The following is a 17,619-nucleotide window of genomic DNA, read 5'->3' on the forward strand; positions in this document are numbered from 1 at the left end:
TCAGCATATTCCAGGATCATCTCTTCGTCTCAAAGTCCTTTATTTAATTACATCTACAAAATAAAACCCAACATGTAAGTCCCTATTTACAGGTTCAAGATATTAAGACCTGGTCAAATTTGAGGACCCCCCTTCAGTCCTCTACAGTAAGAACATCATTTCATCTTTTATTTTTGGTGCGTGCAGGGAAGATGAGCTGTCAAATGATTGCCTTTCTCCAAGTCCTGTTTGTTCGCTAAGAAGCTAGGCTTTGAAGCTACTGTGAAATGAATTTCCTAGTAGGAATAAATTACAGTGTATTTTCCCATCTTTAGATTTGGCAAGTGTTTCTTAAGTACTGTGAGTGCTATTATTCTAGTTGTCCTGGTGCCAGGACAATGATTTGTCAGTGTAATATGATTTGCAATGTTATAAAAATGTACACTACAGGACCAGCTTTTAAAAGTCAATTCATTTTGATTGCATCTATGAAATCAAATAGTCACTTTTCGGGGGGGGGGGATATGCAATACTGAGTGTGAGATAAATCAAGAATTTAAGATACAAATTGTTTTGTGTTTTTCCTTCTGTGTGTATTTATCTTTGGGCACAGTTATTTTATTTACTCAATCCTCAGCATGCTCACACTAATTTAAAATCTGAAATACTAGAACTACATTTCCTTAATTAGAGGCTTTATAATAGCTTGAGTTTTAATTTTAACTTTATTGAGCTCTATTTGATTTAACTCAGTTAAATTAGGATAATGATCATTGTAAATTTTAGTGTTTCCTAAATAAGTAGAACTCATCCAGAAAATAATTTATGAATGCTAATTTAATTAAATCCCTAAAGGAATTGGTAGTATTACTTGATCATTCCACTAAAGAATTTCTCTATTTTTAAATTCTGGGGTGGATATAATAAAAAGCATCACACTAAAATATATGCTATTAAAGTTTATCATATAAATGTTTTTATTCAGTTACTCTTATTAATACTAACATTTTAGCTACTTTTCTTATCATTTCTGTGGACTATCTCGTTAGCACTATTTTGTTCTGTTGTGCACAGGGCCCTAGTTAGTCAGAACTGACTCAAGAACCTAACAACAACAAAAAAGCACTTTAATTCACTGCAAGCCGTGGTTTCACATCTCAGTTTCTAAATGTTGCTCTTCAGTATGACCCGTACTTGAACGGTCGAAAGAAAGTGATCCCCATTTTTCTGATTGTACAATACTTAGTATATTACTAGTATATTTAAATCTTAAAAAAATCATTTTATTGGGGCCTCGTACAGCTCGTATCACAATCCATCCGTCCATCCATTGTATTAAGAGCATTTGTACATTTGTTGCTATCATAATTTTCAAAACATTTTCTTTATTCCTGAGCCCTTGGTATCACCTCCTCATTTTCCCCCTTCCCTCCCCGTGCCCCCTTCTCACGAACCCTTGATAATTTATAGATTATTATTATTTTTCATGTCTTACACTGTCCGATGTTTCCCTTCAGCCACTTTTCTATAGTCTGTCCCTGGGTGGTGGGGTGTATATGTAGATCATTGTGATCGGTTCCCCTTTTCTCCCCCACCTCTCCCGCCCATAATCTCATTATTGGTCCTGAGGGATTTATCTGTCCTAGATTCCCCGTGATTCCAGTTACCTGTAACAATGTACATCCTCTGGTCCAGCCGTATTTGTAAGGCAGAATTGGGATCATAATAGTAGGGGAGAGGAAGCATTAAAGAACCGGAGGAAAATTCTATGTTTTATGGCTGCTATACTGCACCCTGACTGACTCATCTCTTCCCCATGAACCTTCTGTAAGGGGATGTGCAGTTGTATATCCCAAATTTATCTTCTTTATCCATCCCAGACCTTTATTCACAGATCCCAAATGTGGTAGTTACATAATTTAATGTCAAGTTGAAAATATGTAAAAGTGTAGCGGTTGTGTCCAATGTGTTAAACAGGTCACAGCATGGTGGTGTCTCCTTGAGGAGCTGGGGAAACCTTTCTTTCTGACTTCACCTTCCTACTTGCTGGTGACTCTGATTGCTGCTGGAGCCCTACCTCTTTTCCACTATCTTTGGATCCATGTGATCTTCCGGCCTGTGATCTTCCTGCATTCTGCATCATTGCTTGTGGGTTCATGAGTCTGAAGAGGGACTTATGGACTAGTATTGGACTTGTGGACCTAAATTGGACTGGGCTGTGACTTTCTTCATACATAATTACTCCTCGATATAAAATTATTTCATACGCATAGATGTGTGTCACTAGTTTGTTTCTCTAGTCAACCACGCCTACCACACCAAATAATCTAACCACCCTTTTAACTGCCACCCTTAAGTCTCTTTCTGATGCCTCAGTTTGTGCAAACCTCTTCTTCAACATTAAAATCACACCCACCCACGAACCGAAAAAATCCTGTGATATTCCCATTCTTTGTTACATTTAGATGCCTAGGCCAGAATCCTGGATGTCATTCTGGATTTTCCCTCCTTTTTATCCCACATGACCTGCTACTTCTGAAGCCCTGCCAGTACTAATTCCAATGTATATTTCAATTTTTTTCTCCTTTTTTTGGGTCCTGTTCTCACAATCTTCATTCAGGTTATAACAACCTATCTCTGACACCACTGTATTATATACATTGTTATTAGTTTCCTCCCAGTCAGTCCTGACTTATATAAGCTCTGTGTACAATTATTGCCCCCACTTTGTCAATCTATCTCACTGAGGACCTTCCTTTTTTATGTTTTACTTGATCAAGCATGATGACCACCATAGAAATGCCCAGATAACATGTTTAGAGTACATGAGATGATGTTTTGCCATTCTTACTTTTAAGGCACATTCTGGCTATATTTTTAGGAAACAAGTCTTCTTTCTTCTGGCAATCTACATGCAACATTCTTTAACAACACCATACTTCAAAGGCATCATTGACATCAACTTACTTCTAAGGTTGGAAGACACTCAAAATAAGACTGAGGAAGAGCTGCCTCCTCAAAGTAGAGTAGATTTAATCATGTGGATGGGAGCACAGCTTTCAAGACCTTCATTTGCTGATGGGCACAGCTCAAAATGAGGGGAAGAAAGTAGCAGCAAATACCCATTACTAATGTAAACACAGAATATATGAAGTATGGATTTTGGAAAATTACAAGTTGTCAGAATGAAATGCAACACATAAAGATTGCTATTCTAGGCATTAGTGAGTGGTAATGGAGTAATATTGGCTAATATGAATTGAACAATCAAATGGCTTACTATTCCAGGAATGGCAAAGTCATGAGGATTGACGTTACATTCATCATAAAAAAAGAACATTTCAAAATCTATCGTTAAGTACAATGTTGTCTGTGATAGGATAATGTCTATATACCAAAAGGAAAGCCACATTAATAGAATTATGATTTATATTTTTGAACAAGCTTTATCTTGAGACTAGAGGAGTTATAACTAATGGAAGAAATAATGAAATAAAAGACCTGAACACAGAATTTCAAAGGGCAGCTCGAGAAGACAAAGTAAAGTATTCTAATGAAATGTGCATACGATCAAGAACTGATAATATTGAAAAAAGAAGGCCAAGCTGCACTGATGATGTTGCTGCAAAGCAATGCTCCAGGAAATGGCACAAAACCAAGCGACATTTTTCAAAAGTGTCTCTACTTGTCTATGCCTGGAAAATTGGAAGACAGTTACCTGGAAAACTGAATGAATAAGATCCATAATCCAAAGAAAGGTAATTTAGTAGAATAGAAAAATTATTGAGAGGCTGAACCCAATTCCAACTACATGGACAGCCCCTGCTCCCCCCCAGAAGAATTCGCTTTAGAAGGCAGCACTGAAGCTGCAGCTCAGAGATCGACATGTCTGACCAGAGCACACAGGAGCAAATGAGTGGGGAGAGGGAGAGAGTGGAGCACATCCTGGTCCACCAAACCCTGAGGATGAAATCCCTGCTCTGAGCAGCCAATGCACACAGAGGGCCATAGGGCTGCCCCCAGCACGAGACATGACGTCCCTCACTGACCTGTAGCACTATGGGGGAAAACATGGGAGACACAGTGCAGAAATTGTGCCCGATTTGACCCTGTCACACCGAGGCGAAACACTAAGGGCATGCAACAGAACAGCAAGGGGATCAGAGCAATGAAGTCCCCAGGGAATACCAAAAATACTTTGGGGCCAGAGCATGGCACCCCTTCAGACTTGACTGGAAAACACTCCTAAAAGTCAACAAACAGACCTGGACGTATTTATAGGCTTTTTTTTTGTCATTGGTTTTTTTTTGGGTTATTTGTGTGTTCTTTTGTTGCTTTGTCTTGTTTTGTGCATATTAGTATCTCTGCATGTCTATCTAGATAAGATAGGCAGGATAAACAATCTGCAGGAGGAAACAACAGCACTGGCAGTTGTGGGGGGGGGGGCATGAGAGAAGGGGAGGCAGGGAAAAGTAAGTGGGTGTAAACGAACTCAGGGCCAAGGGAACAACAAGTGATCCAAAATCGATGGCGAGGAGGGTGTAGGAAGCCTGGTCAAGGGTAGAAAACTTGATCAAGGGCAGTGTAACTGAGAGGAATTACCGAAACCCAAATGAAGGCTGAACACGATAGTGGGACAAGAGGAAAGTAAAAGGAAATAGGGGAAGAACTAGGAGGCAAAGGGAACTTATAAAGGTAAAAACACAGGTATGTACATATGCAAATATATATTTCACGATGGGGAAATAGATCTATGTACATGTATTTATAGACTTACTCTTAAGGTAGCAGATGGACATTGGGCCTCTACTCAAGTACTCCCTCAATGCAAGAACACTTTGTTTTGTTAAACTGGCATTCCATGATACTCATCTTCCCAACACGATTGCTGAAGACAAAGTAGGTGCATATGCAAATGTGAAGAAAGCTGATGGTGCCCAGTTATCGAAAGATAAAGTGTCTGGGGTCTTAAAGGCTTGCACATAGACAAGTGGCCATCTAGCAGAGAAGCAGCAAAGTCCATATGGAAGAAGCACACCATACTGTGTGATCACGAAGTATTGATAGGAACAAGTATCAGGCATCAAAGACCCAGAACAAAAAAATCATAGCATTGTGAATGAGGGTGAGTGCAGAGTGAAGATCAAAAGCCCATCTGTAGGCAATTGGACACCCCCTTACCGAAGGGTCATGGGGAAGAGACGAGCCAGTCAGGGTGCAGTAAAGCACCGATGAAACATAGAAATTTCCTCTAGTTCTTTAATGCTTCCTTTTAGTCCCCCCTTCACTATCATGACCTCAATTCTACTTTACAAATCTGGCTACACCAGAGCATGTACATGGGTACCGATAAGAGCTGGAATCTCAGGGAATCCAGGACAGATAATTCCCTAAGGACCAATATTAAGAATAGTCATACCAGGAGCGAAAGGGGAAGGTGGGGTGAGATGGTGGAACGGATCACAATGATCTACCTATAACCCCCTACCAGGGGGATGGACAACAGAAAATGGGTGAAGGGAGACATCAGTCAGTGTAAGACATGAACAAAAACAATTTTAAATTATCAGGGGTTCATGCAGGAGGGAAGGTGTGGGAGGGAGGGGGAAAATGAGGTGATAACAGGCTCAAGTAGAAAATGTTTTGAATGTGATGATGGCAACAAATGTACAAATGTGCTTGACACAATGGATGGATGTATGGATTGTGATAAGAGTGGTATGAGCCCCCAATAACATGATTTTTAAAAAAAACATTAGGGAGATTATCAAACAGTATCTTAATGTGTCATGTAAATATTTTGAGTCTTCTCATATGCATGTGAAAATTGGACAGTGAATAAGGAAGACCAGAGGAGACTTGATGCATTTGAAATATATATAGCATTGGCAAATAATTTTGCAAGTACCGTGGAGTGTGAGAAGAAAAAACAAATCTGTCTTGAAAGAAGTACAGGCAGAATGCTCCTTAGAAGAGAAGATGGTGAAAGTTTGTCTCATGTACTTTCAATGTGCCGTCAGGAGAGACCAGTATCAGGAGAAGTGCATCATAGGTAGTAAAGTAGAGTGGCAGCAAAACAGAAGACTCTCAATGAGATGGATTGACACAGTGAGTGCAACAGTGGGCTCAAACATAGCAATGGTAAGGATGTTGCAGGACCTGGTAGAGATTCCTAGGATCACTATGAGTAAAAACCAACTCAATGGCACCTGGCAACAATGTTTATTTTTATGACTTGTAAAATGTTGTGTTAGGTGAGAAACTATATATAATGGCACTACACAAAGTTTGAGGGAAACTGGAGTTATGAGAAAATGGAATTTTCCCACAAACTTTTTGAAGTACTCGTGTGTGTGTATATATGTATACATATAGACATCTATACATGTATAGATATACACATACATTTGTATATTTTAGTGATCAGAATAGAGAATTCAGTATGTGGGACAAAGGCCACATTCTCGGGTGAGGACGTTGTGTCTTGGTAGACTATTTCTAAGACTGCTAGTGTTCTGGACGGAACACAAGATACTGTTCTGGAGGAGACAATATAATACAGATAGAGTAGAGTAAACTGGATTACAGATATTTTACCTGACAGTAAATAACATTCTTATGTTTTTAACCTAAAAAAAATCTAACGAATTTTTCTAAAAAATTTATGTCCTTGTTATTATGGTAGCCAATGTAGTAATTGAGTAAAGCAAAAATTGTCATTGGTTATGGGGTTCCAGTGCTCCAAGAGACATTTAATTGTCAAAATGAGGAAGTATTACTATAATTGGTAAACATTTTACAATAACAGGACAGCTCCACACTACCACGGATTAACCTGTCTAAGAGCATAGATTATAATGCCTAGATTAACAAACTATCTCTTAGGATTTTTTTTTGTTCTGAACTATGAGAGGTCAACGTGCCAAGTGGTGCCCTAAATATTTTTCAGAAATTAATTTAACAAATAGTAAGATGGTTTACAAAAGAGTAATCATTATAATGATTTCATAATTTTATTTCATCAGAAGTTAAACAGAAGTATATTTTGGTATACTTAGAAGGAAAAAGCATGAATGCCATGTCTATCTAGGTAAGATAGGCGGGATAAATAATTTTGCGGTAGAAAACAATGGGGCCTCAGTGCAAGAGCACTTGCAAGAACAATGCAAGAACCCAGCACTTTATGATGTTCACCTTCCTGACACGATCGCTGAAGACAAAATGGGTTCATAGCACATGTGGCGAAGAAAGCTGATGGTGTCCGGCTATCAAAAGATAAAGCATCTCGCGTCGTAAAGGCTTGAAGATAAATAAGAAACCATCTAGCTGAGAAGCAACAAAGCCCACATGAAAGAAGCACACCAGCCTGTGTGATCATGAGGTGTCCTTAGGATCAGATATCAGGCATCAAAGTCTCAGAACAAAATATGTCTATGTGAATGAGGGAGATGGCAGAGTGGAGACCCAAAGCGCATCTGTAGACAATTCGACATGCTCTTACAGACGGGTCCAAGGAAGAGATGAGCTATTCAAGGTGCAGTTTAGCACTGATGAAACGTACACCTTTCCCCTAGTTCTTTAATGCTTCCTCCCCACCTTTAGCATGACCCCATTTCTACCTTACAAATCCGACTAGACCAGAGCATGCACACTGGTACAAATAAGAGCTCGCAACACAGGGAATCCAGGACAGATAAACTCCTCAAGACCAATAATGAGAGTAGCGATTCCAGGAGGGTAGGAGAAGGTGGGGAGAGAGAGGGGAGAATCGACCACAGTCATCGACATATAACACCCCCCCCCAATCAGGGGTACGAGCAACAGAAAAGTGGGTGAAGGAAGACAGTGGACAATATAAGATCTGATAATAATGATAATTTATAATTTATCTAGGGTTCATGAGAGAGGGAAAATGAGGAGCTGATACTAAGGACCCAAGTAGAAAGAAAATATTTTGAAAATGCTGATGGCAACATATGTACAAAAGTGCTTGACACAGTGGATGTCTGTGTGGACTGTGATAAGAGCTGTAAGAGCTCCCAATAAAATGATTTAAAAAAAAGAACGAATGCCATATTTCTGGTTTAAGCAACCCACTAGTAGGATGTTGGTAACATTGTCCAAGATAGATAACACAGGCGAGAGATACAAGTGTGTAGATAGATGATGCTTAGTTCATATTTTACCTTTGTAGAATATGAGGTGCTGGATATTATGAAGGGGAAGCCCTAAACATCGGATGCAGCTGTTTCGACAAGGCCTGGATGTAAGATATGGCAGTATAAATATGTAAGTTAGGCCTAGGCTTGGATATAGGCAGCCAGTAGAGTACTTATCTTCAGAAGAGAAGAAGAGTGCCTTATGTCACCTCACAGACCTTAGGAATACCAACATGGAAGAGAAAGGAAGAAAAGAATCCTGCAAAGGATACTGCATCATCGCCAGATAAGTAACAGGAAAGAATTTAGAGTGTAGTCTTCTAAGATGAAGAGAACGTTCCTAGGTAGAAAGAGTGGTTATTGACAAGGAGGCTGCTGATGACATTGGTGGTTGTAAGAGTGAATTGAAACCAAATTGCAGTGGGTAGAGAAATACTTGGTAAAAAAAAGAAATTTAGATGCTCTATGGATAATGGTTTGTGTAAAGTTGACTGTCCGAGGGAAAGAGTTTGATGGAGGTGAACTAGGTATGAAAGAAGGCTGTGTGTGTGTGTATTTGTGTGTGTGTCTGTGTGTGTGTGCGCACGCGGGCGCACGCGGGTTTTTAAAACATTCGTGTTTTTTAAGATCTGAGTAAATTCCTCATTGGTACATTAAAATATAGCATAATATATTTTAATTTTATAATGAAGCTCATAAAGTAAAAATTATCAATAAATATGTTTTCCATGACTTTATTGTAAAATGTTGATTTGCCCTCAAGGTCAAAGTGGATGATAATATTTCATCATATATTTTTTACATAACAGTATTTTACCTATTTGCTTAGATTCTGATTTAGTCAGCATGAAAATAATTCTGTTAATTAGCATAGTTATAGGTATATGTTTGACACCCAAATATTATTTTATTTTTCAGATCTTTCACGAAATCGCTTTACAGAGATTCCTTCTGATGTCTGGTTATTTGCACCACTTGAAATATTAAATTTATACCATAATTGCATCAAAACTATTCCTGAAGCCATTAAAAACCTGCAGATGTTAACATACCTTAACATTAGGTAAGGAAACTATTTTCTTTGGTAAATCTTGGATTTATTAAGGTTCTAGCCATTTTTACTAGCTAAGGAATGTGTTTATTTTGGCCACGTAACCTGCATTTATCTCAACAGTATCTTCTTTGTATTTTTATATGTTCATATGGGCTTTTTGGACTTGTCTTGAAAGTCACGCTTCTCAAACTTTGATGTACACCAGATGTCACCTAGGAATCTTGTGAAAATGTAGATTTTATTTAATAAGTCTGTAGTAGGCAGCCTGCATGTCTAACAAGCCCCCTAGTGGTTCTCAGAGTGGGTACTACATAGACTTTACTTTGAATAACAAGGTTATAGAGTATAAATACTTCCTGAAATCATAGCACCACAGTACAGATCTATATGTGTACATCTTGTTAGTGTGAACCAGTATAAAATTACATAGTAATTTGATTGATAGTAAAATTTATGTAGTAACCACTAATGCCAAAGGTGAAAAAAATAGAAGAATTTTACCCAGGTCTTCAATCTTACTCTAACCCACTAGGCCACCAGGTTTCCTATAATGATCTAAAGTGCGCTGCAAAACCAGATACACATACTTTATTCTGGATTATGGGATAAAGTACACAAACTTTTCATTGCCAGGGGATTGCGAGATTTTTATTTTTTGTTTCTGAAAATAGAGGGGTAGATCAAATTAGTTTTGGGAACGTCGGTGCTCTAGCACAAGGGTGAGCCATCTGTGTCCCTGAAGTCATATGCAGCTCTTTCGGTATGTGCATGTGCCTCTGAGGTCAAGTTGAAAAATGAAAAGAGAGCTATCAGAGTTTCATGTATTAAAAATGTTAAAGATATTATTCAGATAATGGTGATTTCATTTGTTTGTAAAAAAATATGTGTGTGGGACAGGATGGGCTCATCCATCTCAAGAGTTTGCCGACCCCTGCTCTAGACCATTGTTTCCCTCTGCCTCCCTCTCCTCCCCAACCCTGGTAGCCATCGAAGTCTGTTTCTTTATGTGAGTGTGTATTTTAAAATAGCAGTGGTTATTTTTCAAAAATAAATTTCATTTCTGCATCATATTAACATATAAAGCATGCATTAGTATAGTGTAATAAAATTGTTTTTGGTTCATTCCTGTTTTGTTCTCTAAAAATAGACTCTTGTTTGCCATTTTAGTCATAATTCTGGTGGGGGTACAACCCATACAGAAAGACCTTTGGTTTTAGTTACTGACTCCCTTTGATTGTCTCTGAATATGTAATAAAAAAGTGAAGATTGCTGATGAGCTGTACATGACGAAGCCGGATGCTCGATCAGGCTGAGTCTCTGAACCCGCTTATTAAGGGAAGAAGATACTTCACCATTGTTTTTTCTTTCTTGTTTCTTCTTTTAAACCTTTGGGAACATTAGAATGTGTTTTTGTATGCCATTATGTTTCCCTGTTGCTTTTCTTTATTTTGGTGGACATGTCTTGATAAGCCTGTAAGATGCTTTTCTCAGTCGTGTCTCTCATCTTGCATGTGTTTTCCTTTTCCAGCCGAGTAGTTCTGCAGGAAGATCATTTGGTACTTCAGTTTGAAGGGGCCCTAGCAGGCCACTTTCCCAAGGAGCTCATTTCGCCCTGAAAGGACCAAGGGGTTGTGTCGGGCCCAAACATATTTCACATTCCAGCAGTTAGGCAGCCTGGTGTTTCTGGAGGTTCCCTGCAGGGATAAAATGGGATGAAGGGTATTAAAGCCTCTTGCCTCTTGAAGAAACACTGGGCATATTTTTCCTGTGCATGTTCCACTAAATGGTAGTCCCAGGTCTGTGTCATTCTTGAAAACCAGGAAAACTAATAGCTGGCTGCTTAACAATCCCTGTTGGTAGGAGAACACATTCTATCTTTGGTTATGGGATCGTTTGGGTCCGTCTGTGCATAGGCAAGTACATTCAACCATACTTGACCATAGGGTTAAGAACCCTAGAGCCAGATTACTTGGGTTGGAATCTGGCTCAACCACTGTTTAGCGGTGTGACTTTGAGCAGGTTACTTCAACCTCTTTGTGACTGTTTAAAATGAGGATCATGATAATATCTATTTTCATGCAGGAATCCCTGAGTGGTGCAAATGGTTACTCTGCTTGCCGGCTAACTGAAAGGTTGTAGGTTTGAGTCCAATCAGAGGTGTCATTGGAATTGCGTTGGAACACAGTTCTACTCTGATACACATAGGATTGTCCTAAGGTGTGATGCACTCTGGAGCAAATGGTGTATCGTATCTTCATGAAGGACTAGTTGTTAGTAGCTGCCTTTGAACAGGCTCCAGAATCATATTGCCCCCATGGACAATGGATCCAGAGGCTGCCAAGTTCTGGACCATCGCTATGATCAATTGCAGATTGGATAGATGGTTATTATCTGAACGGTTATCATTGGCTGGTTTTTGGAAAGAGAGTGCCAAGTCTTTCTTCCTCCTTTGTGTGAATGTTCTGCTGAAACCTCTTCTGCATCATAGCAACATACTGATGGACAGGTAGTGGCTGTGCATGGGGTGTATTGATTGAGAATCTTCGGCAAGGAAGGTGAGAATTATACCACTGAACCACCAGTGCCTGCTCTGTGAGGGTCAGTGGAATTAATGAATATGAAGTGCTCCAAATATGGTCTGACAAATGGCAAATATAAATGTTAGCTGTCTTTAAATGTGAACATGGAGATAAAAATGTTGCAACCGCTCCAAGCTGAGGAGGCGTTTCTACCATAAGCCACACTCAAAACAAATGGATTATGGTCATTTCGTGCTTCTGAGCATATTATCTTATTTATTCATTTTACAACGTAAACGTGTCAGGTGAAAATTTATCCTTGGAGCTTCTTTTCCATTAAGAGACTTGGATGTATTGAATATAATAAAAAGATACCAAAGAGAGACTGGCATTTTCAAAGTCAGAAAAATCAGAGAGAGACTGGCACTTTCCAACTCAGAAAAATCATTCTGGGATTTTGAGAACCAGTGATAATATTAGACAGTATCATAGCCAGCAGCACAGGCTTTGCAGCCAGACTTATGTCTGTCTGCTCTGCCTGGGCCAGTTTTATCCTCTGTTTTCGTATAGATATCCTGGAGATAATAGTACTAATTTTCTAGATTACTCTGAGGATTAATTGGGATCGGTTCTGGGAGGAATCTAGCACCATATTTGAGACAAAGTCAACCCTCATTCAGTGATGGCTATTTCGTGAGCCTACTCCTTACATTCCAGGTGGCTTATTCTTTTTCAACATAAAATGTGTGGTTTCAGACATACTTTTATAATGAGACCTTTTCCTTTTTTGCAGTCGAAATCTTTTGTCGACGCTGCCAAAATACCTGTTTGATCTCCCCCTCAAAGTATTGGTTGTCAGTAATAATAAGCTGGTATCCATTCCAGAAGAAATTGGGAAGTTAAAAGATTTAATGGAATTGGTGAGTAAACTGGCTATGTGAATTATATATAATATGCATTATATATACCTTATGTATTATATTTATTCCTCCATGGAATTCTGTTGTAATTTTGAAACTGGATATATGTTTAAGCTTACTGTATTAAAATTTTGAGATACCGACCATTTTGGTCAGATTTTGTTTCCCAGTCACAAATAAGGCCAGGTTGTTCCCTAGGGAGGCCTACTGCGTTCAGAAGGCTTACGGCAAGCTACAAGAAACTCTTTTCAAGCTAATAAAGAGTTGCTTATCCATTTTGTGGATAGTAAAGATCTTATGGAGAAAATAAGATTTTCCAAGTTTTAAAAAACAATCTTACCAGTCTGCTGTAAGGACCTCACATAAAGGGAAAAAAAAGAGAACACAACCTGGAAAAAGAATGAGTAAAAACCCTTTCTCATGGCCTTACAGGATTTGATAACTTATTTAAAAGTGGAGACAATTGTTTGGTTTGCAATTGATTGCCAAAATATTAGAAACATTTTAAGTAATTACTTTGAATAGAACATTGGAAGCATTTGAAGGACATTGATTCCTAGACACAGATAATCGGATGCTCAAAGCATTGAGCTATTTTTCTGTTTGAGTTAACTTCCAGCTTATCTAATATACCACATGGTTTACTTCATTTTCTGATTTATCTTGAATAATACTTAAAATGGAATTAAAAATTTTAGTAGTTGTGAAGATATACATAACCAAATATATAGCAACTCGTGTGTGTGTGTGTGTCTACTGCAGCCCTAATGCTTTTTTCCCCCAAACTCCATTTGTTAGTAATCTTTTATTATTTTGAAACCAATTGCTTCCATGGCTGCGGTCCTATCATATGAAACATAGATAATGACAATCTCTTTTCTTTCTTATATTTGTAACCTGTCCTGTGCCCACTATCCATTTTACCAAACTTCTAATATCTTAATTCCTTTCTATTTTCAGTTAGAAATGAGCAAAAGGATGTAGATAGAATCCAATAAGCTCAAAGTAAAGGGGGGCCATTGACTTCTTTGTTCTAGACATTGATAGTGGTTTTTAATGTTTTGTAAAGGTGCCATGCTTTAAGATTCTGTGGCTCTGGAATTTCTCTTTCATTCTTTTCTCCATTCAGTGTTTAAAATGGGCCCTTTTTCTAAATTATATGATGTGAGATCCTGGATAGATGCAATGTTAATCAATACATAGGTTCTGAAGATTTATTCTAATAATTTTAAGTAGACCATTTTTTAAAAGTATCATTAATTTACTAAGAACTGCAAAATTATAATGCTTTAAATTCAGTTAAATTAGGGAGTTCACACTTAGAAGGCTGAATTGCCACTGTAAATCACAGTGAATTTGTGGCCCCTGTCATTGGGTTATTTTCCCATGACACTCTTCTACAAGAATGTTGTAACCAATTACTATGTAATTTTGGCATTAGAAACCTAGGGAAAACTCTGACTTCTAGTGCTCAGCAGAGTATTTTATAAAGTGTCTATTGGCTAGTGGGTCAGTTTCCTATGAATGCATTTTCTATCTTTGGGGCGGGGACAATTGACTGCTAACAATCAATTTCTATGGACATCTTTGGCGTTAAGCATTGTTGAGAAGAAGCAATTATGTTTACTTCAAAGGGAATTCCTCTGACGTTTTATTGTTTAATTCCATATCAGCTTCTCCACTGAATAAATATCATTTCAAAGAGACTATCTAAATTGTCATTATCCTCTTTCTCCAGTACCTAGCAAAAAGCTCACTGTCATCAAGCCAATTCCAACTCATAGCGACCTTGTAGGATAAAGTAGAACGGTAACTATCGGTTTTGGAGACTAAACCTTATGGGGAGAGAAAGCCTCGTCTTTTCATTTTCCTTTACCCTGCTGGGTTTTTATTTTCACAGCACATTGTTTCATGTACTTCCCTCTCTAGACTGTAAACTCAAGGAGGAAGAATGAGGACAGGAATTTTTGTTTTGTTTTGTGATGTGTCTCCAGCACCTAGAAGATCAATAGCACAAAGATTTGTTTGTGAAGATTCTTAGATATCCTTTGAAATAAATATGTAAGATACGTGTTTCTACACATCTGTAGCTTTCTTGTATTATTCCTCACGTGGCGTTAATATTCTTGTGAATCTATTGTTAAAAACTATCAACATACACTGAAATTTGAGCATAATAGAGAAATGATATTGATTCCAGAAAAGGTGAATAATTGGAAGAAGCTAGGTAGGTATCATGAGGTTTATGATGGTAAGAGGAGGAAGAAAATAGAATCTTCATGCAACTGATTGAACTCTGCCTTCCCCCCTTTACTAAAACCAACTGAAATGAAATTATTTTTAGCCCAAACCACAGAAACAAACTCACTGCCACTGAGTTCAGCCCATAAGACAGGGTAGACCTGTCACCTGTGGGCTTCTGACACCAAGTGTTTATGGGAGAAGAAAGCCTGTCTTTCTCCCTTGGAGCCACTGGTCATTTCAAAGTGTGGGCCTTACAGATCAGGTCGCGGCCCAACTCTTCACCCCTACGCCACCAGGATGCTAATACAGTATTTACTCAAATATAAGCCGATATGAATATCAGCCAAGGCACCTAATCTTACCACAAAAACTGAATAAAAATTGTGCTGAAAACTCAGCTTATACCTGAGTATATACGGTAATTAGGCTGTCACCAACCTGTTCCCATGACCCTTTTTGAGATTTATATGAGGAAGTTTCTTCATCATTTCAAACTGGGTAAGACAAATTTGCATTGATGTAGTTTCTGGCAGGCATTTACAGTTTGGGTCATACTTTTGAGGGTTAATATTTTATTTCCTGGTGGTGCTATTGGATATGTGTTGGAATCCAGTTGGTCTTTAGGGGGAAAGGTAAGGAACCTCGGAAGGAACCCTGGTGACGCAGAGGTAATGAGAAGTGGTAGTAGTTCTAAACCAGTCGCTCTGCTGGAGAAAGATGGTTCTTTCTACTACTTAAAAAAGTTACAGTTTTGTGAACTTACAAGAGCAATTCTACCCTGTTCCAATTCTACCCTGCTCTATGGGTCCTCATTGACTTGATGGCAGTGAGTTGATGAACTCCTGTAATAATTTATAGCTTCACAAAACTTACATAAGGTCCTTGTGAGTCAAAATTGACTCAGTGGCAGTGGGTTTGTTTGGGTTCTGGATAGGAAAGCCTTACGATTGAAGAACAGGTCTGTGAAAATGTTCTTTACTCAACGCCTTTTAAAGTAGTAATTACTATTTTATTGTATTTCTTGGTGAAAATATTTCTTGGTGAACATATTGTTCAGTGACATTGGTTATACTCTTCGCAGTGTATCAACCTTCTCACTATTTTTGTTTGAGCTGTTCCATTACCATGCATTTTGTCCCACTGCTGCCCCCAATTTCCGCATGCATTATTTAGAGTAACTGTTGACCATTTGGTCTCCTATACACACAGTTTTATAAGAGTACAATATTCAAGGGTGACGTTCTCTAATTTTTGAGCATACCTGCTATTTAGCTAAAAGGTATTATCAATAGAGAGGATATCAAGGGAATAGCCTCCGGGATTCCTACAGTCTTTGTGGGTCTTGTAACTCTGGAGTTTTTCAAAATTGAAGTTCTGTTACATATTTTTATTCCACTATATTTGGCTTCATCGGTTGTAACCCTTATTAGAATGTTCTGTACTGGCAGCCAGGCACCTTTCTTTACTTTAGATAAAACTGAATACATGCTCCATATCCTTCTCTTCAAACTAATAAAATTTTCAATGGAAACTGAAAATTGAGGTCTATTGCAGTCAAATATGAATTTCCTTTGCCATGTATTTAGAAGGCTTGATGCCTGAAATCGTGTTGCAGATTTTTCTTCCACTTTTGTTGATGTGATTACAAGAAAGAGGTGGTGTGGTGGTTATGTGTTCAGCTGTGATTCGCAAGGTCAGCAGTTCAAAACCACCAGTAGCTCCACAGGAGAAAGAAGGGGTTTCTACTCTTGTACTCAGTTACAGGGTCAGAAACTCACAAGGACGGTTCTACTCAGTCCTGCAAGGGTCGCTATGAATCAGCATTGACTAGATGGCAGTGAGCTTAGTTTTATTACCTTATCCAGCGGCATAGTGTAGGAGCCCTGGTGCTGTAGTGGTTATGCTTTGGACTGTGATCCAAAATGTCAGCAGTTCTACTTCTGTCCTCTAGGGTTACTCTGAGTCGGTGTCGAATCAGTGGCAATGAGGTTGATATTTTTGTTTTCCTTGGTTTTGAGTTTGAGTGGCATAGTGGTGTAGTGACTTATGCACTGTGCAGCAACTGTAAGGTCTGCAGTTTGAATCCACCAGCCACTCCGAGGGAAAACGAGTAGGCTTTCGGTTCCATGGAGATTTTGTTTTGGAAATCCGCATGGGCAATTCCACTTTGTCCTGTCGAGCTTCTAGGAATTAGAGTCACCTCCATGGCAAGTGGGTATTCTCCCTCAGAACGGAACCGCCTTGTCATTTGTCCTAGTTGTCTTAGTTTAGAAGCCACGAGGCAGTATGGATGAGAATCTCTGTTTACCTTTAAAGCGGGACTGTGTATTTTAACTTAACCCAGTGAAATTACCCATTCAGATCTCTTAGAATATTTTGGGGGTTTCGATATAAGCCACAAGGCAAACTTCTGAGCTCATTTTGTGTTCCTTTGGAGAAGGAAGTTGAGTTCCCGCCATCTTCAGTCATAGTCTTTGGTTTCCCAATTCACATCCATACATCTTTTAGTTCCACAGCTCTCTGCCCAATCAAGTATCTCAAAACAATGATTATAACCGGCACATTATCAAAATGATTGCTAATTGTTAACCTCTTGTTTCAATTCTGCCTGAAGGACATCTGGTTGTAGGTGGGGAGAGTTGATCTTCAGGTGAGATTTGGAGAGGATGATTTATGTAGCTGCTGAGCTATAACCTCAATGTTTAGTATAGAAAGAAAAAATTATGTTTACTGCACTGCTACTT

General features: G+C 38.6%; 1 protein-coding gene across 2 annotated transcripts in view; it reads left to right on the forward strand.

Moving 5' to 3' along the window:
• LRCH2 (leucine rich repeats and calponin homology domain containing 2) overlaps window positions 1-17,619 on the forward strand; it is a 115,887-nt gene that overhangs the window by 35,924 nt on the left and 62,344 nt on the right. For both annotated transcript variants that reach the window (XM_075538159.1, XM_075538157.1), the window contains exons 2-3: window positions 9,057-9,201; window positions 12,505-12,631. In XM_075538159.1, coding sequence (XP_075394274.1) covers window positions 9,057-9,201; window positions 12,505-12,631 — 272 coding nt within the window. The remainder of the gene's footprint in view (window positions 1-9,056; window positions 9,202-12,504; window positions 12,632-17,619) is intronic.

Source organism: Tenrec ecaudatus, chromosome X, assembly GCF_050624435.1.
Source record: "Tenrec ecaudatus isolate mTenEca1 chromosome X, mTenEca1.hap1, whole genome shotgun sequence".
Classification (NCBI taxonomy): Eukaryota; Metazoa; Chordata; class Mammalia; order Afrosoricida; family Tenrecidae; genus Tenrec; species Tenrec ecaudatus.